The following is a 26,321-nucleotide window of genomic DNA, read 5'->3' on the forward strand; positions in this document are numbered from 1 at the left end:
TTTTATGTAAACTCAGAAAAAAATGACTGAAAAAAAAGAAACATTTTATTTCTCTTGCAGCTGTAGTTTAATAAACATGGCCACTCATATACATGCACTTCAACTGAATACAGCCCTTTAGCCAGTGCTTTGTCATATTTCATTACTCCTTGTCAAAATTTTATTTTCATGTCAAAGGCATGAATACTGGTCAGCACAGAATTTTTAATCTGACTGATCATTTAGTCACGTTGATTAAAGTTATTCACAAAAAATTACACCTATTTTGCTGGTGTTAGTGAATTCAGTTAAACCTTGTCTGCATATTTAGAATTACTAAATTATTCATGTGTAACACTGAACCCAACAGACCATGGACAATTGAAAAGTAGTCATCATCTTTAGTTATGCAATTACATTTTTCCCCTCATATATTTTTTTCAACTATGGATATACCTGATTCAATTGCCTGTCCTCCCTCGGTCTTTCTACCACATTTGAGGACAATACTGAATAAGCACTGTACAACTCGAGTTGACCAAGCCTTCAGGCCCTGAACCAGGCAGCAGTGGGATATCCTCCATTCATGGTAAATAATCTCTTAAACAGCAGGGTTCCTCCACGCTAATTTTCCCATACATTCCTACACAGAAAATGACTTTGGCAAACTACCATGCTGTGGTTTCCCTTTTATATCTTTACGCATGGCGACCAGGAAAGAAAAGCAGACCCAGTTCACCAAGCGCTCCAGTCATATTGAAACATTTAGGGGTTTGTATTAAACACCGTTTGAAAGTATATAAAACAGAATTAACCAAGGTCTGACTTTTGCCATGGGATTTGACTCTGAGAAGAGCTTTAATTTAAATGGGATAATAACTTTAAATGGCATCGTATGTTTTGTGTTTGCCTTTTTCATCTGTTTAGGCATTCAGCAAAGTCTTACATACGGATCCCTGCTGTCAGGTGGAGAGCAATAGACCACCTATGATTTGTTCAAGTGCTTTAATTTAGATGAAAAGATGTCATGAATAGATGAATGAGACAAAGAGAATAAATATTTCAGAATATGCTGCTGGAACATTTGAGTGTAAACAAGCAATGAAACAACTCATGCTTATGCTTCTTTCTCTTATTTCATCCACTGAAGTGATTGTTATAAAACTTTAGCAACGTGAGTGACACTGGCATAAACCGACAGATTTAACGTGTATTATAATTTCATCCACAAAACCCAACAGATCCTGCCCTATAATGTGTGTCTGGATCATAAAAAAGCAAATGTGACATGCATTTAAATAAATAAAAAAAAAGAAAAGAAAAGAAACGGCTTCAAATCAGTTAATCAACCAGTTAGATCAGATTATATCTGACTTTATTGATTGCCATAGTTTGGCATATCCAACAGTACATAAAGGCAACATTAGCAGCCATAAAAAGTCAGACTGTAGTAGTGTTTTATGATCTGGTTCATACTCTTTAGGTGCCTCTTCTGAGCCAGCCAGCGCCGGGGACTGATTTACTTGTCACACAAGGGGGACATTTTTAGACTGGATGTGCTAGAGAGAGTGGGCAGTAAAGCTGGTAGGGCAGAAAATGACCCAGACAGTGAGAGTGCGGCCGACTTAGAGGGGAACACGTAAGACACAACGGTTAACCTCCTGCCATTAAACTAGCAGTGATTTCTAACCAAGGGCCAGGGGACAATGGACTGTACTACACTAATTACACTCTCTGCCATGGATAATACCAAAGGTACTCAATCTTTATGAGGACCAACAGACGTCTGTAGATCTGTCTTTAATAACTTGGAGTTGTAGCGAAAATAAATGGTCTTATTATTTTTAGGTTTTTTGTTTGCTGATGGGTGTTCACAGAAGTAAAATTCAATTTCTGGCGATTTCATCTTTCAAAGGAGTTGTTAGTTCAAATGATGTACCCCTATACTCACTGTATTCCTGGCACATTACAGAGCTTTAGAGCTATATCTGTATTGTTCTCGTGGTAGATTTTTTTTTTATCACCATCAGCATAAACACAACACTCACAACTATGTTTGTGTGATACAAACAACATCCAAACAACAAAAGACTTTTATATCTTCAAATTAAGAAATACATTGGATGAAGACTTTCAAATGTGAGAGCACATATAGAAAAATAGAAGAAACATAAAGTGCTTCTTAACATAAAGGTTTCAAATATTACACTTAAATTTTTCCAGTTAAGCTCAGATTTGTTTCAGTTTCAGATGCCATGGTTCGGCAGCAGAACAGAATAAAATAGAACAGTGATGCATTGGTTAGACCTTTTGCTTCTCTGTGAGAAGCAAGCAGATTTGAGACTGAACCTGAAGCAAATAATGCATGTAAGGATATTTGGTGATACTAAAAGTGGCTGTAGGTGTGAATGTGAGTATGTGAGACTGCCTGATGGATGGATGGATGGATGGATGGATGGATGGATGGATGGATGGATGGATGGATGGATGGATGGACTCAGCTGCTCCCCGCAGCACCCCGCCAGTAACAGGATGTGTCAAACACAGAGAACTCCGAAAGATGGTGGTCTCGGGGCTGGAGAAGAGTATTTGGGATTGAATCCCACCAGTGGACAGGTCGCCACAAGACACTTGACCCCAGAACACTCTAATGTGGTTGCCCACTGCATCCTCAAAATAGGATGGGTAAATGCAGAAAAAAGGACAATCCCCAGGGGGATTTAGATTAGTCAGTCAGTTAGTTAGTTATAACAAAATAATAATTCCTATTGGACACATTTTTGGAAAGCTTGGACAAAACAGAAAATAATACAGAATTGTCGTCATGAGTTCCCAGTCTTTTGCGTGTATTCACTTTTGTCAAATATTCTGATTCTGGAAAAGTTTCTTAGATAACTGTGAACCGAGTTGCATGCTCGAAGAAAACGTGGTCATTTTAACCTCCTGGAATAAAAAAAAAACAGGTGTGCATTACAGTCGTTTGCCGTCAAAAGAGATGGTAAGAGGAGAGACACGGAGCTGCTCTCTCCTCTGCTGCTGCTTCGCGACTGACAGTAAAGCGGCGGGTAACCAGATATTCAAAAACAATACGTCATCCCACAATGCACCAGTCTTACGCTCTCCTTACAACATTACCTCATCCCACAATCCACCGCGAGACTCCGAATCTTTCGGGTGGTCGTCAAGGCAACGCGCCTTATCGGTCGGCTGAGGCACGCCCCTGGCCACGCCCTCCGACCAATGAGAGAGCAGCGTCGTGACATCATGGCTATTTTTAGAGCGGCAGCGGCAGCAGATAAGGTTAGCCTCCACGCTGCTCGGCTCAGAGTGTATACACACACACACTGGCGGAGGAGCTGTACAGACGTTTCTCCTGTCCGACAAGGAAACTTACTTTCATTCACGGACTAAACACTAAAGCTTTGAGAACTTTTACACCTCAGCATTGAACGAGCGGCCATCGGCGAGTTAAAGAAGTAAGTCTCGATTCCTGTGTCAAGAAAGTGCGCTCACAGTTTGGGAGTTTTTCTCTTCTTTTTTTTACGCGCAGAGAAGACGTTTGGAAACCAGTGTTTTCCTCGGTAACCACGAAGAAGAGAAGAGGGAACGAAAAGTTGTTCTGTACAAGATCTTAAAAGCTTTTTTTTTTTTTTGGTTCACGTCTATGTATACCAAGATGGAAACTACTTTCTATGACGACTCACTCAACGCTTTCTCCCAGCACGACAACGCCGGCTTCGGATACAGCAACCCCAAAGCGCTGAAACACAACATGACACTGAACCTCTCCGACCCGACCGGCTCCCTGAAACCGCACCTACGCGCCAAAGTCGGCGACATCCTCACCTCCCCGGACGTGGGTCTGCTGAAGCTGGCCTCACCGGAGCTGGAGCGCCTCATCATCCAGTCCGGTAACGGCCTCATCACCACCACGCCGACCCCGACCCAGTTCCTGTGCCCAAAGAACGTGACGGACGAGCAGGAGGGCTTCGCGGAGGGCTTCGTCCGCGCGCTGGCTGAGCTCCACCACCAGCACATGCCGGGCACGACCAGCGTGAGTGTCACGTCTGCGGCTCAGACCAGCGTCAACGCGACCCTGCCCCCGGTGCCGTCTGTTACCGGCGCCACGGTTTACAGCAGCAGTGCCACCACCATGCGCTCTGACTCGCCGGTGTACGAGGACTTGAACACTTTCAACCCGGCCATCAGCACCGTGTCGGCACCGAACTACACCACCTCTGCCCCAGCCATGTCTTTCTCTGCCGCCCCGCCTCAGCTTCCCATCTACGGCCAGCCCTCCTCGGCTCAGCTGCCCAGGCTCACTGCGCTCAAAGAGGAGCCCCAGACTGTCCCCGAGATGCCCGGGGAGACACCCCCTCTCTCCCCGATCGACATGGAGAGCCAGGAGCGCATCAAGGCTGAGAGGAAGCGCATGAGAAACCGCATCGCCGCTTCCAAGTGCCGGAAGAGGAAACTGGAGCGGATCTCCAGGTTGGAGGACAAAGTGAAGACCCTCAAGTCCCAAAACTCTGAGCTGGCGTCCACCGCCAACATGCTGCGCGAGCAGGTGGCCCAGCTGAAGCAGAAGGTTATGAACCATGTCAACAGTGGCTGTCAGCTCATGTTGACGCAGCAACTCCAGACCTTCTGAAGTGGCGTCAGAAAGAGGACAAGACTGTAGTTGAAAGAAACGGACGCTTCCCCGCGATGGCGAGTGACCGTGCCTCCCCAAATCATGATGGGATTCGGGAAAGATGTGGCGCGGCACTGGCAGGACCGGGGGGGCAGCACCGAAAGTTCCTCAGTGCCACGAGCTCCCCCCGGTGGCGTGTCCTCGAGATGAGCTCGGGACAGTGACAGTAGCCATGAACCGGTGGGGGCATGGCACCGGGAAGAACACCTTTCTGTTTCGTACTGTTTGTCACAGAACTGGACAGGACTGACGTTTTCTTGATTTACACCCAGCTCTGCATGGACTTTATCTTGACCACCAATGGAGAAGTTCAGTATTAGGGGATTTAACGACCTGCAAAACAGACTTTTCTTGCTGAAGCCATAGTGGCCCTCGAAATTGGGCTTGTTGGTAAACTACAAACAGCTGAAAAGTTGTAACAAATGCTGCCTGAGTTCTGAGTTACAGTACAAAGTACGTTTTCTTAATTGTAAGAAGTTAAGTTAGAAAAGCTTCAAGATTTACTTGTTTTTTTCTAAAGTTGTTTAATGGGGTTTCACTCATTGTTATATGTATATAAGATCAACTTGGAGTACTTATGTTTACCATTTGTAATAAGAATACTGTATAATTTTTTTATGTTTGTGTTCTGAGCACTTCAGAAACTAATCAATATTTAAGAAAATAAACCTGATAAAGAAAAAAAACAACAACATTGCCTCTGTTCTTGTAAAAGAGTCTGACAAGGGAAGCAGTGGGTGTGTCGTTGCAGAAACTCAAACAATGAAGCAGGTTGCAACATGTTTGAAGCGCTGCTAGTTCTGAGTACCTCAAGGTAAATTCCATTAGTGCTCATATATTGATCCACGCTAAGTGATTGTGTTTCAGCTGACAAGCTGTGGGCTCACTACTGATGGGAGACCAATTCTACAAACACTATGCCTCACACAACAATGTCATAAACACAAATCTACAAAACGTGACTGCAACCAGGTTGCTTCATTTTACACTAAATAGATAGAAACTAACAGAGTGGCAAGACATTACAATGAGCAATGAATAACAGGCATCACTGCACTTAAACATACCCGTCATAGTTCATCTTCCAAGTTGTTGCACCACTTTTCAACATTTCTTCCAGATCTGTTGTATGTTAAAACATCAATATTGAAAAAAGTATCACTGGGGTTCTGTGAGTAAGTGAGAAGCTTTGTTGTCATTATATAAAACTACAATAAGTGTCACAGTCACATCACAGGTTAAAAGGTTATATAAATATTAATTAAATAACTTGTGCATGTGAATATTCCCAATCAGTGCTGTCCTGTTATGTAAATACTTAATGCCAATGTTGTGAGACTTTTCTTGAACAAAAGAAAAAAAACACTACTAACCAACTGTCAATCATTTGGGCATAAAAAAAACCCACACAAAAGTCAATTTTTTCCACATATGTCAGGTTTGTTACAGTAGTATCTCAATAAGGGAAAGGAAGACCATGTTTAGACAAACATATTCCCACTGCAGGTAAGTGTCAAGATGGGAGCAGTTTAAGATCAATCAATCTTTTACTTCATCCAGTTAAGGGTCACGAAGTGCATCGAGCTGATCCATCACATGCTCACATTCACACCTACAAGCAACAGAGTCTCACCTGCATGTTATTGGACTGAGGAGTACCTCGGTATGTCTGGATAAAATGCAGGCACTAGAGGAGAGGCCCAGCCCGGTCTCAAGCATGACACTCTCCCTTGGAGGGGAAATAACTTATTGGTCCTACATCATTGTGTGTATTTATGATCAAAGTTATCAAGTATCACCAAAGATCCTAATATGAGCTATGTATGTATTTCTAAGGGTAACAGAGGTTAAAACACAGTATACATACACTTAAGTAAAACGGACCATTACATGAACCATATATCCGCATTGGGACAGCAGGTGCATAAGTCCGGACAAGTCCTGTGTGGCATGCCTGGAACGCAACAGGCCGCTTGTTTTTGAGACACTAGAGGGCGCCATTAAGCTAAGGGCGGCTTTACCTCAGATGAACTGTGAGAGTCTCGGGAATCTGAAACAGTAAAAGTACACTGTCATTACAGGCGGATCAGTTGCAGAAACCTTAAGGATACACACACACACACACACACACACACACACACACACACACACACACACACACACACACACACACACACGCTTAAAACCTCAATCATTTGGGAATATACAAAAAAGAAGAAAAAAAACAAAGACATCGGTTTGCGGACTATAGGTATATTACAGGGTTTATTACCATATCCAAATAAGGAAAAGGAGAACTTCAGACCAACACTCATGTCATTATAGCAGAAATCCTTGTAAAATATAATCAAGGCATGGTTTCCAAAACCTTTTAAATATTTTTAAATATCATTATTGCCTAACATGCCACCACACCATGTGAATGGGCTTTATCATAAATCCAGTGCTGGGACCAAATGTCGCAATAATATACCGTTTTAATGCGGCCACTGTGAATATTCAGAACGTGTTCAGAACCGTGTTACATTCGACTTTAGTTTCTTTCTCAAAACTTTCTGTATTTGAGTTGTATATTTTCTGTATTGTATTCCTTTTTTTTTTGGTATTTTCCAACAGTAGAAGTGAGTAAAATCGCAATCCCTACCATGGCATGGATTGAAAATGCAGTCAAATCGACTGCGTTCTTTAAAATATATATATATATATATATATATATATATATAAAAAAAATATGAGAGATTTCAACACGCATAATAATTAAAGACAACGCAGGAATTGACAAATAAGTTTGGTGGTGTCCATCAGTTTGGTCTCTGATGACTCAATGGACATGATCAGCACCCATGTTTTTATGAGGATTTCTGTTTCCCACGTCGATTTGTCCAACCTGGAGCGAGCGGACATGATTCCGGAAAGCGGAGTCCTTCCTACCATATAAGGAGAGGGACGACTCGGAAGATCTACGTCACGACGGAGGAGGCGTGTTTTACGGGAAGTGAATCTACTTTGTAATCTGCTCTCAGGGTTTTACTGAGCCCTGAGAAGTTATAAAAGTGGATGGATTTACTTTCTAAGGGCGCACTAATTAAAACGCATTACTACGGCAGTGTGCAGAAGAGCGGGATTGCAATGAGAACTCTGCATTAATCCGCTCTGATATAAGCCTCACGATGCATGATGTTTATATCAGCACGTGATGTTTGTCGTGGTTCAACATCAAACAAACAGGTATTATAAGAGGCTGCCTGTCTGTTTTTTTTAATGTGTCGAAAATAAAGGTGTGGGAGTATTTCAGGGTTGGTTGCATACATTTTCATTCATAAGACTTGTTTATTGTACTCATAGGTGTCTAATAATTTCAGTAAATTCAAAATACCCATCCTCAGTATGGATAGAAAATTAAGTTATATGTACTATGTACTCAGGAGTTTTATAACATGCAACAAAGTCGTGGAGTTCTCTGCAAAGAACAAGACAATTTAGATCAATATTTATTGTAAGGTGGCCAGAATTGTGAAATAGAAATAGAGGACATTTGAAGCATAATGATCAAAAATCCTTAAACGTTAGCATTAAACAAATAAAAACCTCAACAATCATTTTTAATGTATTTTGGCATTGTTTGAGATTTTGAGCCAATGAGAAGTTCCAACCTCTCGTCCTCACTTCTTGCTCAAGAAAGGCCAACAAAATTACAAAATTTGAAGTCACTGACAAATACTGACATCATTGTGTCCTGTTCTTTCACTCTTTCCAGCTCTGTATCCTTTGCCTATGTGTTTCCGGTTGACATGCTTATGCCGCTGCATCTGCTGCTCTTTCATAGAAACAGCAGCATGTTTGTTCTCCTGATGGCACTATGTGAACAAATGTAATGTTTTCTACTATTTGCACATGTCCTATTGTGAGAATTCATCATACTTGAAGACACAAAACAATATGACTTAAGAATAACAGTAAATGTGAGCTTTTTTCCAACGTGATGGGGAGCTCCTCTTAAGAGACATTTATTTCAAAAGAAAATCCAGCTATTAGCACGTCTTTCACTTTGTCTGTCTTCGTCTTGCTCTCAGTAAGTGAATAGAATTTATTGACATTGCTTATGGCATAGTTCATTTTCTGTGTTTGCATATGCTGTTACATGTTCTCTGCGGTAAGTGTGCTTCTCCTCTGTTTCATGGCAACATGTTGAAGGCAGAAGAGAGGTCATCATAGGTTGCCTAATGGAGTTTTTTGGAGAGTCGGTTGAGGTCAGACTGCCAGGTACAGTTTGAAAATTTAAGATTTACTGTTTATTATTATTCTCACCATTGTAAATCTGTCTAACCTAACCTACTGCTACTAGTTTTATCTTTGTTCAGCTGAAGAAAACGTGGAGACATCTGCTCAATATACTCACTCAGTTTTTATTGGATAGTAGTCTCCTGGTGAGAGTGATGTCAATATGGGAAGTTATTTAGTAATCATACTTTTTTAATTCCCTCTGGGAGATTTCTTTACCGAATCGACCAATCGGTGGACAGCCACTGTATGGCCTGTCCCTTGTGGGGATCGAATCTATGGCCTTCTGAGCAAAGGCCTGCCTCTCTAGCCAATTGGTCACCACTGCCCTATTAGGATCAATTATCAAATTTAATAAGTAGGATTTCTCATCTTGAGCATGAAAACAATGGTACCATGAAGGTTGTGTAAGGGGGGGGAAATAATCTCTTCATGTCATAGCTTTTTCTGATTGAAGCCTTGCAGCACTGCAGGGATTTGACGTGCCAGAGGAAATAATTCCAAAAACAGCCTGTAAAGCTGATTGTGTCATTGGAGGACCTGCTTGAAGACACTGATAGAAACACCGCAGACTCGACTAGCAAAAGCAGCCAGGTTGAACGTACTGCACATGGAGAGGCTGGTTTCACTGCCCTGCACAGATCAGCCAGCAGAGGGCACTCTAAGAAGTTCATATTTCTCACAAAGATCGGTGCCTCCATTCACGTGACCGATTTAGAGGTAAAAACTAGCAAATAGAAAACCTGTACCAGAGTAATGTAGAAGATCTGATGAATGTGAACAGGAAACACAAGAACACGTGCCATCGATTCCCTGGATAGAGCCAGTTCAGACTCACAGCTCATAGATATTTTTGTTTCATATCTTCCAGCAAGTGAAGTAACTACCTACAAACACACACACACACACACACACACACACACACACACACACACACACACACACACACACACACACACACACACACACACACACACACACACGCACACACAAAAGAGCGAAAGTTGTGATGTGTGCTGTTCTGAATTAACCATGCCCACGGCAAACATCAGCCTGATCACATAATTGTTGTGGAGAAAAAAGTTTTGTCCAGATGTGTTGAGAACAAGCAGCAAACTCTCCCAGGGCAGCAAGAAAATAATGACATCATTACTTTTGTCCCAGTTCTGGGAAGAAGAGAAATATCCCTGTTCTTGCTAAGTAATAAAGTCCATAACTGTTTCATCTCAAAGTTATTAGTAAAAATCACTCATTTTACCATTGTTTTTCCAAAATAAAGCAATGAAATGAAATGATTGTATTCTCACGTTAGCTCTGTTGCTTCATAGCAACAACTGGTTCATTTGTGATCCTAACTTGCCTGCAGATCGGAGTGTGTGTGACGATCTGTCTCTTTGCTCTGTGATGGACTGCTGACCTCTCCTGCCTATTCCATTGGTTTGAACTTCATCACCCTGTGACTCTATATGGGATAAAGTCCTATCGAAGATGCGTGGTACATTTTGTGTAGGTTCTGACATAAAAGATTTATAATTTTAAATATGTGAAAAAGAAAAATGGGCTCCCGAGGCTGTTTTTTACTTGATTGTGATGTTTGGTGTTGGAATGATTTTGAAGTATTTGTATTTATGAAGACATGCTTATGTCTGCCTTCTTCTAATTAAAAAAAGGGTGGTTTAAGCTGAGGTGAAGCAGACATGCAATACTTAATAAGATCTGTGGATAAAAAAAAAATCTATAAATTGTGTTGTCAAGATGCACGTTTACCTTTCCTGTTACTCGTTTCTTCCTATGCGATCGAGAGCGTGAAATGGGGCTGAAGTGACAAGTCACTGACTCCAAAACCACAAGTTTAAAAAGGTCATGAAGTTTTGTTTTTTTCACAAAAGGCAACATTTCAATCAGAGTCAGCAGGACCCTTGAAGGGACTTGTATACTTCTGGAGAAGTTCCACCGGTGGTCTTCAGACTGGTCAATAGAGAAAGTGAAAGCTAATATAAATATAAATATGAATACAATATGGATAAAAATCAGTTACCTTTTTCAAATTATTAATTACATAATTTTTAACCCTTTTATTTATATTTTAGAATCTGTTATTTTGCATTTCAAAAGTTCCATACAAGTCTATAACACAGTATAAATGGATTATTCCGGTGTATGTTGGTCCAAAGGATTGTAGTTGTTTTAGAAAACATGGTTACTTCTTGAACTTGGTGATAAACAGAAAAGTCCTTTCACAACAGTATGGACTATATGTGTTTACTTGGTCATCTTTATAGAATGATCATGAGAAGGCTTTCTCAGCATTGACTTGCTTTATTATCAACACCAATCAGCAGACAGGAGTCACAGCAAACATAGTGAACATGTGCGTTTTCCCTATTCCCCTATAACGCACCTTACACTACTGTAAAACATCTATGTTGTGAACTGTCGTAAAGATAAACATTGATTGTGTTTCATATAAGCCATATGAGACACTCCCCCCGCCTTTTTTTTTTTGAATGTTGTTAAAAATAAAGTACAAGAGGGAATTTACAAGAGTTCTAAACTCACAATATAGGGGGAAAATGAAATCATACAGGTATGTTTAACCAGGGAAAAACATATGAGATAAAAGTACACTGGATCAAAAGTAACCTAATTGTATATATTATTTTTGTCTATTGCTAAGACGAACAAGTAGTTTCACGGTTTAATTTTGCTTAAATCATTATCAGTGAACCAACAAGCCAGCGGAAAAGCCGCCACCTCTGAGTCTGGTTTCTGCAAAGGTTTCTTCCTGTTAGAGGGACTTTTTCCTTCCCACAGTCGCAAATAAATCTGCTTGCTCATGTGGATTCGTTGGGGTTTTCTCTGTTAAAAGCGCCTAGACATGACTGTGTTGTATTTGGTACTTTATAAATAAAGGTGAATTGAATTAAACCCTCATGACGTCACTTCCGGAGGCGCTCTCGCGATGAATTGCTGTAACGTCATTGGTTGTTGTGTGTCACGTGGTATTGTTTAGCAAATGTTTTGGTCTGAAGTGTTGAGACTGTTTATGGTGTCAAAATGGCAAGAAACGAAGAGAAACAACAGGGTCGATTGAACAGACTGTGGCTCCAGAAAGAGAGAGAAGGTAAAAAAACACCCAACAACAACAGTAACCTCCAGTTTAACTGCACAGTCAGGATTATTCATCTCGTAAGGAACAGCAGACAGCTCGCTAACTATTAGCTGCTATGTCAGGTTAGGTGATCGTGAAATAAAACTTAATTTTGGCAGAAGCAGACTTCCAACGAATAGAGACTCACGGGGGGCAGGTTTCTGGTGGTTGGGGTGAAGTTCAAACGGGGAACAACTAACATGAAACACGATTCCCTTCACAGTAGTCATTTACTTTCTTCCATCCTTCCATCCTCTACACCACTTCATCCTGTTCACGGCTGCAGCGTGCTGGAGCTGATCCCAGCAAACTATTGGCGAGGACAGGGTACAACATGGACAGGTCGCCAGTACATTACAGAGCAAACAGAGAGAGACAGACAACTACACACATTCACATCCACACTTAGGGGCAATTTAGGGTGAGTTGGTGGTGAGCATTGTCTTTTATCATTGTCTATAATTGTCTATAGTTTATACGAGAACATGTCACCCAATTTACATGCAGGAATGCTTTTCTCTCCAAGAGTGGCGAGGACAAACACAGCTTCCTATACAGACACAGAAACAGCCTGTCCTCAGGAGAGCTGAGAGTGGAGTCGTACTTTAAAGCCCTTTCTATCAGCCATGCTTCCTCCGTAGCCTCCGTTGTTTGAACCAGCAGCCTCCGACATCATTACGCTTGTATGCGTGCAATTTTGTGTTCAAGTGCGGCTTGGAAAATCGCCTTGTCTTCCACTCCCCCACAGTCACAAAGATGCATTTAGTGACCGAAACATGTTTGATTCACAATTCGGTCGGTTGTGCCTATAAAACTACAGAATTCGGTAGCTATGGTGCATGTTTTTGGACTGTGGGAGGAAAACCATGCACACATGGTGAGAACATGCGATCTTCAAACAGAAAGGCCCCGAGGCGAAAGCGCTAACCACTGATCCACTCTGTTGCACATTTACTGCCAGTGTCATTTAAATAATATATTGGTATGAATAGCATTTGTCATATTACCCTTCAATGTTTGGTTTTTTTCTCTATAGAGGGACGCCTCAAAGATGTTCATGAAAAAAGACCCAGGCTGGTAATGACCAAATGAGTACTTCCTATCGATTTGTTAATGTATGAACTATGTGCTTTGCTTGCTGCTTTTCACTGACGACTTTTCTTTCACAGTCATCTCTCAATTCTGCATCTTCTGTGAAAAAATGGATCCCCAGCATCAAAAAAGATATTGAGTATTATCTGCAGGTAAGCTACATGTTTGCAATGTGTAAGATACTGTCACGACCGGAAAAAGGTGGCTTGCCCCCTTCAGGTCGGTGGAGAGCCCTTGTCCCAAGTGGAGGAGTTCAAGTATCTCGGGGTCTTGTTCACGAGTGGGGGGAAGATGGAGCGTGAGATCGACAGGCGGATCGGTGCAGCGTCTGCAGTTATGCGGTCGCTGTATCGGTCCGTCGTGGTGAAGAAGGAGCTAAGCCAAAAGGCGAGGCTCTCGATTTACCAGTCGATCTTCGTTCCTACCCTCACCTATGGTCATGAGCTTTGGGTCATGACCGAAAGAATGAGATCCCGGATACAAGCGGCTGAAATGAGTTTCCTCCGTAGAGTGGCTGGGCGCACCCTTAGAGATAGGGTGAGGAGCTCAGTCACCAGGGAGGAGCTCGGAGTAGAGCCGCTGCTCCTCCGCATCGAGAGGAGCCAGCTGAGGTGGCTCGGGCATCTGTTTCGGATGCCCCATGGACGCCTGCCTCGGGAGGTGTTCCGGGCATGTCCCTCCGGTAGGAGGCCTCGGGGCAGACCTAGGACACGCTGGAGAGACTATGTCTTTCGGCTGGCCTGGGAACGCCTCGGGGTCCCACCGGAGGAGCTGGAGGACGTGTCTGGGGCGAGGGAAGTCTGGGCTTCCTTGCTTAGACTGCTGCCCCCGCGACCCGGCCCCGGATAAGCAGAAGAAAATGGATGGATGGATGGAAGATACTGTCACGACCCACAGCAGCAGGTTGACTTTTCCAGTACTAGGTTGGACCCCTCACATCGGATCCCTTTTTTTCTTTGTGGCATCGCTTCAACAAGGTGCTGAAAATAATAATATCATATAAGGCTTTGCTCGACATGGACAAGATTTGAAGACATAGTTGCTACAGATTTCAAGGCTCTACATTCATTCTCTGAATCTTACATTTAACTACGTTTCAAAGCTTCTCTCCTGGATTGAGATGTGGAGGCTGTGGAGGCCAATTGAGTCATGCGACTGTGGATTTATGACATGGTGCACAAATGGGAGTAGTTGTTAATGAGAACATCATAGTAGCTTGGTAAAAGACAGTCCTGTCTAACATGTGTCCCTGCTGTGATGAATAGACCCTTGTCTATCTCTTGGTGTGCCAATGACCATATTTTCTCTCTGCGTGTGTCTTTCTTTTCTACAGCAATCCCAACTTTCCCATTACCCCGAGAGGAAGATAGCAGAGTTCCAACTACAGATTGACACTTTGGAAAAAGAGTACAAAAGCTTTGTTTCCAAACTACGAGTCCTTGATCCCTCATGTAAACATAAACCGTGGACCCCTCGGGCTTATTGCAAAAGGAGAGCAGACCCACAAGACTCTCCGATCAATGGTCAGTGATTGAGTGATGACTAATCTCCTACACAGGGGGGGTGCTAGTCTTAAACATCACTCAGTCTTAAACCCGCTCCGTTTCAAACAGGGAAGCCCACTCGTAAATTTCGGATTTACAAATTAAAAAAAAGTCACATGACTCTGAGGAGCAGCAACAAAGAAAGCTGATCCAGGCCTGTGTGGTGCTTCTGTCTGAAGGTAACGTGTATGATGTTCTAGACGTTGCTGAGGACTGGATCTCTCGTAGGCAGCTGGGACCATTTTTTTCACATTATGATGGTCATGCTCGTGTGGTGTCATTGATTGTTGATGCGTGTTATTCAGTTTTTCAGAAGAAACTTTGCACATGTTAATGTGGATTTGTTGTGGTTTTGATGCAGATGTCTTTTTAAAGAAAAGAGATTTCATATTTCTGAAGACAAGAAAATGATCTTGATGATCTTAATGATCAGCTTAGGAAGCCCATTGAAAGAACTGGAAGATTTTCCATTGGCTCAAGATTTCTTCTGATTTGTAAATGTACTGTAATTTCAGAGCATATGCAAAGATATGTTTAGAAATGTCAAGTTGAGAAGCAGCCGCGTGACTTTTTTTTTACTGCTGTTACTTTGTCGAGTGAAATGTTCCATGAAGATAACAATAGAAGAAATTTGTATTTAACATTCCAGTGTTTGTGTTTACTTTCATCCAACAGTGAAAAACCCTCGGTGCACGGAGTCACATGACGGCGGCAGCCAGCTGAGTGGAAGTGACACTAACTTTACCAGCAGTCGATTCAGAAGTTTGCAGTCGTCGCTCACTGAAGGACATCCCACCTTCTCAGGGACTCAATGTCGAACATCTCTCAGTACAGACTCCCTCTCTGAAACCTCACTGGGGGTCTGTGCCGTCCAGGACCAGCCGCTCTCTTTTGACCAAACCCGGCTTGCTGTTGCTGCTGCTGCGTTCAGAGGTCCGTCAGTACCAATCAGTTCCTCTCAAACACAGAAACTCTCCAGGCTGTTGCAGTCTGGGCTACCAAATCTTGGTCATTTCCAGTCCAGACAGACGTTACTGGGAAGAGACACAGAGAACAATGAGGCCCCAGCACAGCATCCCACTGTTGGCCAGAATAGATCAGACAGTAAAGCTGAGAGGATACCTGGAGAATCGTCCATTAATGGAATAACAGAGGAGCGGACTGGTCATGTCCTGGGATTAGATTATTACTCTTCTTCGGATGATGACTGTGACACGTGATTGCGAAAGACAATTATACATATTTTCTCTTGACTTTGTATTGTCATTTTGACTATTATTAAACAATGGTATTGTTTGACGTGTCATTTAACAGCAAGTATGTTGCTGATTTGAAACCACCAATGAGGCCTTCTCAATTGTGTTTGCATGTTCTCTCTTTCCCTATATGTTTTTTTTTGTTATAGTAATCCGGCTTCTCACTAACTGAGGACAAGCTCGTTAAGTTAAACAACAGGTTCACAAAGGGGTGAATGTGACTGTATGATAGTTTGTTTCAGCCCGGTCATGGACTAAATCCTGTTCAACCCCACAGTTTTCAACCATTGTTGGCTGGTATCGCCTTAATGGAACCTCTGTTATGCTGTGTGGTTATTGATATTTGTGTATTGGGAACTTGAGATACAAGTAAGTAGTTTCACTTCTGAAAAATCACATAGTATTAGTTTTTGTCTAGTTTTTTAATTGGGGGTTTATTTCTCTAATCTGGCCCTTTCAGAATGGTTACAAGTACTGAAGCAGTCACACATTGACACGGTTTGCTGGAATAACACAATTACTTGCTTACAGTCTTTTGATTGATTGGGGAGGGAAATATAAAATGTGCAGAATAATGGAAGTTGTGTTTCCAAGAAGCCATGAGTAATGTCAGCTATTTCAGGTTGAAAAATTCATTTTAATCTTCCGGCATCTTGCTATTTGTACAATCAGTCATCATGACCACAACTGCCTCCATTATGCACTAGAGGAGACACCGTGAGAGAAACTGTCAGCGATGAAGATTCCTGCTGACTCAGTGATTCATTTGATTCTCATTGTCTTGGTATGATGAGATAACTGGAGCAGCAGACCCCAAAGCGCCCAACCCCACCCCAACCCACTCAGCTGCTACTGCGCGAACCGTCAGCGAGACACTTCTGGGAAACAGACACATCAGCTTGTCGGCTACACGCAGTTTGTGCAGGTTATGGTTAAGGTTGACGTAGTCACCCTTTTATTCAGAGCTTGGTTTTCACTCTGCAGATTGGGGTTTCACTTTGTGTCTGCATGAATATGGACAAACGAAACTTACCTCTCAACTCAGTGGACAGGACCCAGGCTTGACAGTTTCCTATGGAGTTTTCAAAAACCACATTATGTACATTTTCAGGGGTGTCCTGTTCCTGGAGAGCCCCTACCCTGCAGGTTTTAGCTCTCTCCCTGCTTCAGCACACCTGATTGTACCTGGTGATGACAGAATCATTAGATTCAGGTGTACTGAAGCAGGGAGCAATTTACAACTCGTAGGACGATGGTTCCCCCGTCAATAGAATTAGGCACCCCTGAACCATTATGAAGCTGTCAGGCAGAGTTTCATTGTGGCTGCTGCAACCCTGTCAGCTGCAAAGTCGAGTGGTGTCTGATGGAATGGAGGCTAAAAACCACAAAAACCCAACTGATAATTGCAAGCTGACTGTCTTGAATAACCAAAAGCTGAGAGCCGATGTCTCATGGAAACTGTTGCACCGACTTGCTTTGCATCCTAGAACACCAACCCAAACGCGTTCAGAAAGACCACAACGGCATTAACTATTGTGTGAGTGGGGAGGAAGGTGGCATGTGCAGGTTCAGCTTTCCTGTAAGCTTGTCTCTGAGGTCTTCGTTGGGGTTAATTCTCACTTCTCCAGAGCATCAGAGTCTCTCTCTATCAAATCTTCACAAACCTCGAGTGCAGACTCAGCATATGTGCGTTTCATGTGGCAGCAGCAGCTTCTCACCAGCACTACTCTGTGAGCTACTGAAACTGCAGCCTCACTGTTTACAAACAAACTCTGCCCCGTTGAGTTTGAAATGTAATGACCTGAATTTTATGATTAGATATCATTTGTAGTGATGACTTTATTCTACTCAGATTTAGTCTCACAATAATTTCCGCTGCAGTTTTCAAGAGCTACACAGATATGAAGCTAAAACAACCAGAGAGAAAAAAAACCACAATTGTGAAATAAAAGGTTTCCTGCGTAATGGGCTTATTACACGGGTCTAAACTCTCAACAGGTAACCTGAAGTTGTGCAACATTTCCTTTCGTGGAATTTATGAAAAGGTCTTGATCTCTCTCCGGTGGTTACTGAGGTGAGGGTCAGCTGAAACCTCAAGCTTCCTTTCTATTCAGACTCGGCTCCATCACTGGGCAGTGCACAGCACAACACAAATTCAAATGTTTAATAGACAAAGGTTAAGATTTGTTGGAAAGCTTCGTAAACTTTGGAGGTGAGAATAAATACCAACAGATAAAATGAGCTATTGTATGAGTTTTTTGGGGCTTATGGTGCTTGAGATGCACCTTTCAGAGTATGTGTGGGAGGGGTTTGTGGGAGGTGAATGTCTTGACAGTTCAACTTGGGTTCTTTAAGTCAGAGGTGCTGAGACAAGGACACTCCTCCTGTCTGCAGGGGACATAGTTGCACAGAGTCAGTCTCACAGTTGTCCTTGCATCATGAGTTATGATCAGACCTACCCGTTCCCACAGGTGTTCCTGGTGGAGGGAAATGGAGATCCACAGCACCCTCCGCAGGCTCCAGGTCTGATACCCTGCTGGTCCTTCCCACCTGCACAGGAGAGGGTGAGACACCGTGGGAAGAGCCGGGGCTTCATGGGAGTGAGCCCTGGCCTGGCCATGGTGGTCTTGCTGCTGTTCCTGCTCACGTTTGCAGCCCTCGGGTTTGAGGCTTACCAGATCCTCAACCTACAGAAAGAACTGAGGGAAATGAAAAAGGTAAGGAGTCACTTCACAATGCAGAGATGTACAGAAGATGATTACAGCTGTGCCGGGAAAGAAGTAGATCTTAAGATGCTGATTCAGAATCCTGAAAAATTTAACAAATCAGAAAGTCATAAAGTAGTGAAGTAACAATTGAATATTTTTGGATGGGGGGGGGGGGGGTTTACTGCTGCAGGTGGGACTTTTATTGGCGCAAACCTGCAGACCTGACAGACTTGGTGACTGAGGTGGGAGGTGTGAGTGTGGAAATAATGCAAAGTTTTAGTGGATTGGAAAGTTTAATAATTAATTCAGTGTTTTGTGAGGTATACATGTCAGCTCTGCTCTGACATTTAAAAATGCAAACCGATGGCTCAGTTGTTCCGTCTGTGGTCGCTGGTCAGTGGGACAGGATTTCCTCAATCAGATGTGCTCTCAGAGCTCGTGCAGAAGAAAGAACTGACATGCAACAATAACTGTGTAACGTGGTCTTTGTTTCTGCTTCTTTAAAGGTTGAACCTGTGGCAGAGGTAATAACGCCTCAGAAGCAAGTTGGTAGGTCTCCATCATCAAATCACCTCTAAATAAATGACATTTTTCAAACTGATGTACCTGTAAAAGGGAAGGGTGATTCTAAACGAAGACTTGTTTCAGGTTTTTGGAAGCCGGAACAAAATGACGAGAACAAAGACAGCAGACCTGCAGCACACGTGATAGGTAACACTTTAAAAAAAATAAGAAAAGAAAAGCAAGCCTTGTGCTGAGACTTTCTCAGTTCAACAGGTTGTAAAATGTTGTTTCTCATTGCAGGGCGGATTGAGAAAGACAAATTTCCTCACACTTTGCGATGGGAGTCAAAGTCAGGCCAGGCGTTCACCTCAGGAGAAGTGAAATACTGGGTTGAAGATGGTGCTCTGCAGGTAAACGAGACCGGGCTCTACCACATCTACTCACGGGTGGAGCTCCTCCTCAACAACTGCTCGCCTACATCTTCATTTTTTCACTCAATTTTTGTGAGAAGAAACGGAAACTCCCCGCCTCTCGGTCTGATGAAGGCCCACAGAGCTGGTTTCTGCTCTCATCAAAAGCCGCACCTGTCTTGGACCACAGAGAGTTACCTGAGCTCTGTGCATCAGCTGAAGAAGTACGACCGGGTTTACGTGAACGTCTCTCACCCTCATGAACTGAGTCACTCACATAATGGCAACTTCTTTGGTCTGTACAAGATCTGAAGTATCTGAACACCGGATTTGTGTTTCTCAGGAATGTCGAGAGCTCACCTCAACGTTTCAGGCCCAAGTGAAATTACTCATCACTTTACCAAATGACTGGATGAGAGTCTATTCATAAAATCATAGTAACTTATCTGGATAACATTGTGTGACATGCTTTGTGCTGAAAATTGGGATACTGCACATTTAAATTGTTAGCATCTAAATCGAGCACAGAAAGTACAATGGTGGCTAAATGAAGCATTTAATTAATTTGCATGAAGGAATGTTGGCCCTTTCACTGATGTTTGAAGAGTCAGTCAACACTAAGGTCCTAAGTTAGTTGTAGCATTGAAGAATATTTATTATGGTGTGAATCTGACGTTTGTGATGTTTATAAATGGAGACTTTGATATTAATAAAGAAATTATTTAAATACATTTTCAACTTACTTTCAAGACTTTAATTTTCAAAGATGAAAGTCTGTCATGTTAAGGAGTCTATCTTGTGAGGAACGTGAACATTAGCTTTGGTTGTGACTACAGGAAGGTTATTGCATGAAGGCACCGGCTCACATTTGCTCCTGCTTATGAGTTTTATTTCCATATATTCCACTGACGCACACCAAAAGTCTCAAACACAATGATCTGTGAGAAGCTGCCACTTCGATCTCAAAACTGGATTGCAGTTACATTCTCAGGTTAATTCCCGGGTCATCATAGATTTAGAAACCACAGAGCAAATGTATAGTCAGCAGTACTTCTTGCATTTTTTTTCTTCTCCAGTTTAACACCCTCAATGCACCACAAACACGCATCGTATCATTGCATGGTTCGACAATGCGCATGCTGGGCACAGGCGAGGGGACAAGCCGTGCTATGTTTGACGTGTGCTTCCTTCCTGTGTGATTACCGTGAGGGTCTTGCATGTCTGCAGGTGGATTATGGTAGAAGAGTTTGCGTTGGTTTGAATTCACTTCACAGCCAAACAAATTGAATGCAGCGGGGACTTTGAAGAAAGAAAAGAAATCTGTTTAAAAATTTAAAAAAATGTTCCATATATTTTCTCAGTAGCAATTTATCAGATTTTTCCGTGGTTTTCCTATTCGATGATGATTCACTCAGTTGTTGCGTTTTTTTCTTTCTTTCTAAAACCACTGATGTGAGGGCGTTCAAGGTTTTACTCAGCAGCATAATGAAGTTATGTCAATTAACCACATCGTGTTCACCTTGGCTTACTTTTAATCGTGGTGTGATTTTCCTTTAAACGCATTAACCCTTTATTCTAAAACATATCTGCTTCTGATCAAAGCTTTTGCCCCAGGGGAACTGACAAAACAAGTTTGATAAATCTAGATTAAGCAGAGCCGCCTAACTCTAAAGGCAGATGTACTCGGTTCACACAGCATTCGAGTGTGGCTGCTCCAGACAGAAGTAATTATGGCAGTTTCTTTGATGGTGGCAAAAAAAATCTGTGGTCTTCAGTTGGAAAAGAGAGATTAGTTTGTTCTATGAAAAACACTTCGCAATTTGACGGTAGCAGCATTTTGCATGTAAACAAAGTTAACCTTTGGCGAGAAGGATGATTATCAGCCTGTCACATGTACAATAATTAATCCAATTATAGTTGAGCAATGTAAATACTCCTATCTGATACTTGGCCCTATACAGTTTTAATGAGGAGGCTTTGTGACCCAATTTATGATCTATTCAGACTCCAAGTTAATCACACATCAGTTTGCTTCCCATTCCCATCGTCAGAGCTTCGTGGACCTGACCTGATGTTTGTGGAGTTGTACAGGCTCATTTCCTCAGGTAAAGGCCGGCACACACTACAGGATAATTGGGCCAATTTTAGTCCTGATCTCCCCCTCCCCATCATCGGGAGCACAGGCCCGATTGTCAGATGTCTGCAAAAAAAGATAAAAAATCGTGTCTGATGTTCCTGTGGTGTGGGGAGTGTTAAGAGTGATTTTGTCGGGTCCGCTCCTCTCGGAAGGTCTCAGAATGAGAGATCGTAGAAAATGAACATTTTCCATATTTGCGATGAGAAATCCTGTAGTGTGTGCCAGGCTTAAAGCTGTGTGTGTGTGTGTGTGTGTGTGTGTGTGTGTGTGTGTGTGTGTGTGTGTGTGTGTGTGTGTGTGTGTGTGTGTGTGTGTGTGTGTGTGTGTGTGTGTGTGTGTGTGTGTGTGTGTGTGTGTGTTAATGTGTACAGGCCACAATAGACCAACATCACAGCGCAAAGCATTGTGGGACTGAATTCTGACGGTGACCCACTCTCCCAGCTGAGCCAACTCACACTGCTACCAGTACCAATGCAGAGCAACTTATCTTGCAGCTTCAAAGGCGGCCGACTGCAGCAGGAAGGAGGGAGAACATTTCCTCGTCATTTCTATTTGCTTCTAACAGGTTTTAACAGCCTCGCTGAGGGAGAAGCACAGAACTACACAATCAAGAGTACCCTGCTCAGAAGGAGAGAATGTAACATCACTTAATGAAAATAAGAAAAATAAAATAAAACTGAAATAAAAAGAAGAGATCATGTAGATGCAGCTATTGTTGACGAAGACAGCAGCTTCAAATTATCTTGAGTCAAATGCCGGTGTATATGTTATGTACGCACTGAATGAGGATTAATGATTCACCACTTTCTCACTTAAAATCCCACAAGGGCTCATTGACAAACAATTTCTTCTTCTTCTTCTTCTTCTTCTTCTTCTTCTTCTTCTTCTTCTTCTTCTTCTTCTTCTTCTTCTTCTTCTTCTTCTTCTTCTTCTTCTTCTTCTTCTTCTTCTTCTTCTTCTTGCACTACCTAGCTGGCCCTCTGATCTGTTCATTCCTAATCCAGTCCATCCTGGTTCCTCCTAATGAAAACCTCAGCATCTTCATCTCAGCCACCTCCAGCTTAGCCTCCTGTCTTTTCGACTGTTGCACTGTCTCTAGACCAAACTGTGTAGCAGGTCCTCATCGCTGTCTTGGAGATTTTCTCTTTGGCCCAAACAGAATCTGATTCATTACAGTAAGAGGAGAAACTTAAGGTAAGAGCAAATTATGTAATCAGAGTACATTGACTGTCCAAACCTCCCTAAAAAAGTGTCCCCTGGTTTGGCTTCCAAGGTTGCAAGGTTGCATTGTGTGTGTGTGTGTGTGTGTGTGTGTGTGTGTGTGTGTGTGTGTGTGTGTGTGTGTGTGTGTGTGTGTGTGTGTGTGTGTGTGTGTGTGTGTGTGTGTGTGTGTGTGTGTGTGTGTGTGTGTGTGTGTGTGTGTTTCCTCCCACAGTCCCAAAATATGCATATGAGTTTAATTGGTGATTAGTTATATTTCTTCCTACCCCCTTCTCGAACATGTAAAGCACATACAGTATATTAAAATTGGAGTGTGTCTCTTAAACTCTGGTTTAATCATTTGTTCATTCTTCTTTTTACTTTGCTTCTTTTGTTCCAATTCTTTGTACATTTTTGGAAATAAAGATTCATTCATTCATTCATTCATCCATCCTAAATTGCCCAAAGGTGTGGATGTGAGTGTGTGTTTGTCCTGTGATGTACTGGTAACCTGACCAGGGTGTATCTTGACCTTGTTCAGAGTAAACTGGGACCGGCTCCTCCAGCACCCCATGACCCTGAACAGGATTAAGATTGATGGATGGATGGATGGATGGATGGATGGATGGACATTAACAGCCTTCAAAGTGTGAAAGCTATGACAATATTAGATCCATACAATATTAACACTATTATACTAATTGTCAACAATTGAAAGAATTGGGTGAAGAAATACGAGCAAAAAAAACCCAAACAAACTTGGGCACTTCGGCTTTGGGCCATGTGATAACTTTATGCCTCAGTGATGGTGTTTTATATCTGTGGTTTCCACTGCATGTCTGGTACTGCTGTACTCATGGGCTCTTGGAACTGTAGAAACCAATAGACCCCAGCAGAGGGCGCTGTGCCACTTACCTCCACCCTGAACTTTACTGACAGCATTACGTGGTTTCCGTTCCTCTGCTGGGCTCTCTGCCTGAGGATCTCCCTCATATGTAGTGACATGGCATTATCTTGTTGGTCCCTTGTCCCCCTGATCTGTTGTTTATCCACTTGCATCGCTGTGGTGTCTTGTTGTGTTTATCTTTCTTGTCTCTTTGCAACCTGTTGTTTACACACTGGACACAGATATTTCATTTATTTCTTGTCTGATATTTTCACACATATTTGTATTTGTCAGTTCTCCATTAACAACAACAACAACAAACACGATGTTCAATTACTGCTATGATTAATATAATTATGAATATTCATGGTTTACTTTGAGAAACAAGCAGATGTTTTGGGTCATTCTTGGAAACCTGTAAATAAAGCTTCATCTTATGTAGAAACTGATTTTCCAGTAGAATTAACCAAAAAGTTAATCGAATAACACAAGAACTAACAGGACATTTGCAAGCTGTAATGTTTGCTAAATGGAGACTAATTGGAAAAAATTAAAACGTTTTTAGTTCAAAGATCTTATTGAGTTTCATCCCAATTTTTTTATTTTTTTATTATTTTAAATGTGTAATATCGTCAAAAAGAAAAGAGGGAATAGTTTACTACATGAAGGTTTGAAGACCCGCCACGAGAGGCCGCTAAAGGTTCTATCTTCGGGTTGAGTGACAGTTTAAACAACTTTCCTTTAATCACCAGCAGACTAAACTAAAGTTACATTACTGTCTGACACAAAGTGCAAAAACGTTTCCAGGCGGAATTACTTAAACAAACACCACACTGAAAGCATACTTTATAAATCCCTGTGAGGAAATGATCTCCCTTTATTAAACACATTGTTTGGGGCTGTCGGCAGCACGTGGGGAGCTGGGGGTCTTGCTCAATGAGTCAGTTGTGGGGTTTGAACCTGTGAGCCTGTGATTAATGCTTGCTTAAGTCCACCCCATTCAAGCTGAATGTTTTGAATTCCATTCAGAAACACAGATTTTAGTCAGAAAAGTGCTATTTAAACCCAATGCATCATTATTATTATTATTATTATTATTATTATTAAAAATTATTATTGTTGTTGTTATTATTATTATGATGATGATTTTTTTATTATTATTATTATTATTATTATTATTATTATTATTATTATCATCATCATCATCATCATCATTATTCTTATTCTTATTCTTATTCTTATTCTTATTCTTATTCTTATTCTTATTCTTATTCTTATTATTATTATTACATAACGGACCGTGAGCGAAAGAAAAGTGAGTACAGTGCATGAAATATTTAAACTGCGAGATGTTACAAGTCAAAGCATGTGTTTGCTGAGGATACAACAGATATATATGTTTTGCTCATTCACATTTTTTTGAATCAGTACACATTTCAAATATCAAAGCTCCTTTGCCTATAAAGTATCCACATCAGTATTTTAACAACATGGGCAAACAGCAACATATTCCGACAGGGACATTTCACTCCTCTGTCATTCACAATGGAGGTTTAAGATGAAGTCAGCAGAAGTTTTTCATAAATAAGAAAAAAATAATATGCAGCGGTGAAAAGTCGCTTCTCTCTCTGACGTCCCGTTTTTCCATTGCAGTGATCACGCTGTATCAGAGGTTTTGAAACAGGTTTGCCAAAGTAGGCTCTTGCCGTTTGCCCCGAGGTGCAAGGGGGCCCCCAGAGCTGTCTGGTATATTGTCACTATCACAGGTAACAACACAACATGAAATCCCCTCAATGAAATGTTTGGAATGTCCCTAACTGGGCCCCTCCTATAGCTGCTGGTGGTGTCGTGCCACTGCTAAAATCAGGTTGAAATGTAGTTTAATGAACAGGCAAATAAATAAATGAATAAATAAATAAAATGAAAGGAAGACAAAATAGAACATCTTACTTTTGCCATATCTATGCTTTGCCAGACCTTGCCTCCACCTGCCTAAATCGTATTATCTTTAATTACACGCACATTAAAAAGTAGGGGACCCTCAAGGGGCCTCTTGCCTGGGCCCCTGAGAGTGTCCTGAAATACCCTCATCGATAGTTTAATATTGAGGTGGTACAACAGACAGGATAGTAAAAAATAAAAGAAACACACATAGCAGAAACTGGAAAAAAACTGATAAAAATACAATATAATAAAATAGAAATAGATAAATATTAAATATTATCCACACAGTGCATATAAGTGTGGACATGTACAGAATATGGGGGTGGATGTATTGCACATAATAAATACGATACTGAAGTATCTCTCCTTCAGACACTGTGGTGTGTCTCTGTGATGCTGTGTCTCTGTGATGGACAGATTAGAGTCTTATTATCATCTGACACTGATTAGAAATAAAATTAATGACTACAGTCACAAATTAGATTGACAACTGAACAAAACGTTTGAGTCCGATAGTCATTGGAGTCAAACAAAGC

The 26,321-nt window shown here is 41.9% G+C and overlaps 3 protein-coding genes across 4 annotated transcripts; all 3 read left to right on the plus strand.

Annotated features, from left to right (window-relative positions):
* Positions 1-3,303: 3,303 nt before the first annotated feature.
* jun (Jun proto-oncogene, AP-1 transcription factor subunit) lies at positions 3,304-5,346 on the plus strand. 2 transcript variants are annotated; one of them, XM_080472645.1, is made up of 2 exons: positions 3,304-3,455; positions 3,656-5,346. In XM_080472645.1, the coding sequence occupies exon 2, from the start codon at positions 3,656-3,658 to the stop codon at positions 4,628-4,630; it is 975 nt and encodes a 324-aa protein (XP_080328771.1). In that variant the 5' UTR covers positions 3,304-3,455; the 3' UTR covers positions 4,631-5,346. The 2 variants fall into 2 exon arrangements, with proteins under 2 accessions (XP_080328771.1, XP_080328772.1); XM_080472646.1 differs by having other exon boundaries at positions 3,701-5,346.
* A 6,597-nt stretch (positions 5,347-11,943) lies between these two features.
* On the plus strand, positions 11,944-16,081 carry LOC308116067 (uncharacterized protein). The gene is made up of 5 exons (XM_080474043.1): positions 11,944-12,077; positions 13,141-13,181; positions 13,274-13,348; positions 14,530-14,719; positions 15,416-16,081. Exons 1-5 carry the CDS (start codon positions 12,011-12,013, stop codon positions 15,958-15,960), a joined length of 918 nt encoding a protein of 305 aa, XP_080330169.1. The 5' UTR covers positions 11,944-12,010; the 3' UTR covers positions 15,961-16,081.
* A 2,273-nt stretch (positions 16,082-18,354) lies between these two features.
* faslg (Fas ligand (TNF superfamily, member 6)) lies at positions 18,355-20,361 on the plus strand. The gene is made up of 4 exons (XM_080473945.1): positions 18,355-18,713; positions 19,211-19,253; positions 19,353-19,415; positions 19,509-20,361. Exons 1-4 carry the CDS (start codon positions 18,435-18,437, stop codon positions 19,928-19,930), a joined length of 807 nt encoding a protein of 268 aa, XP_080330071.1. The 5' UTR covers positions 18,355-18,434; the 3' UTR covers positions 19,931-20,361.
* The last annotated feature ends 5,960 nt before the right edge of the window (positions 20,362-26,321 follow it).

This window comes from Lipophrys pholis (assembly GCF_963383615.2).
Source record: "Lipophrys pholis genome assembly, chromosome: 10".
NCBI lineage: Eukaryota > Metazoa > Chordata > Actinopteri > Blenniiformes > Blenniidae > Lipophrys > Lipophrys pholis.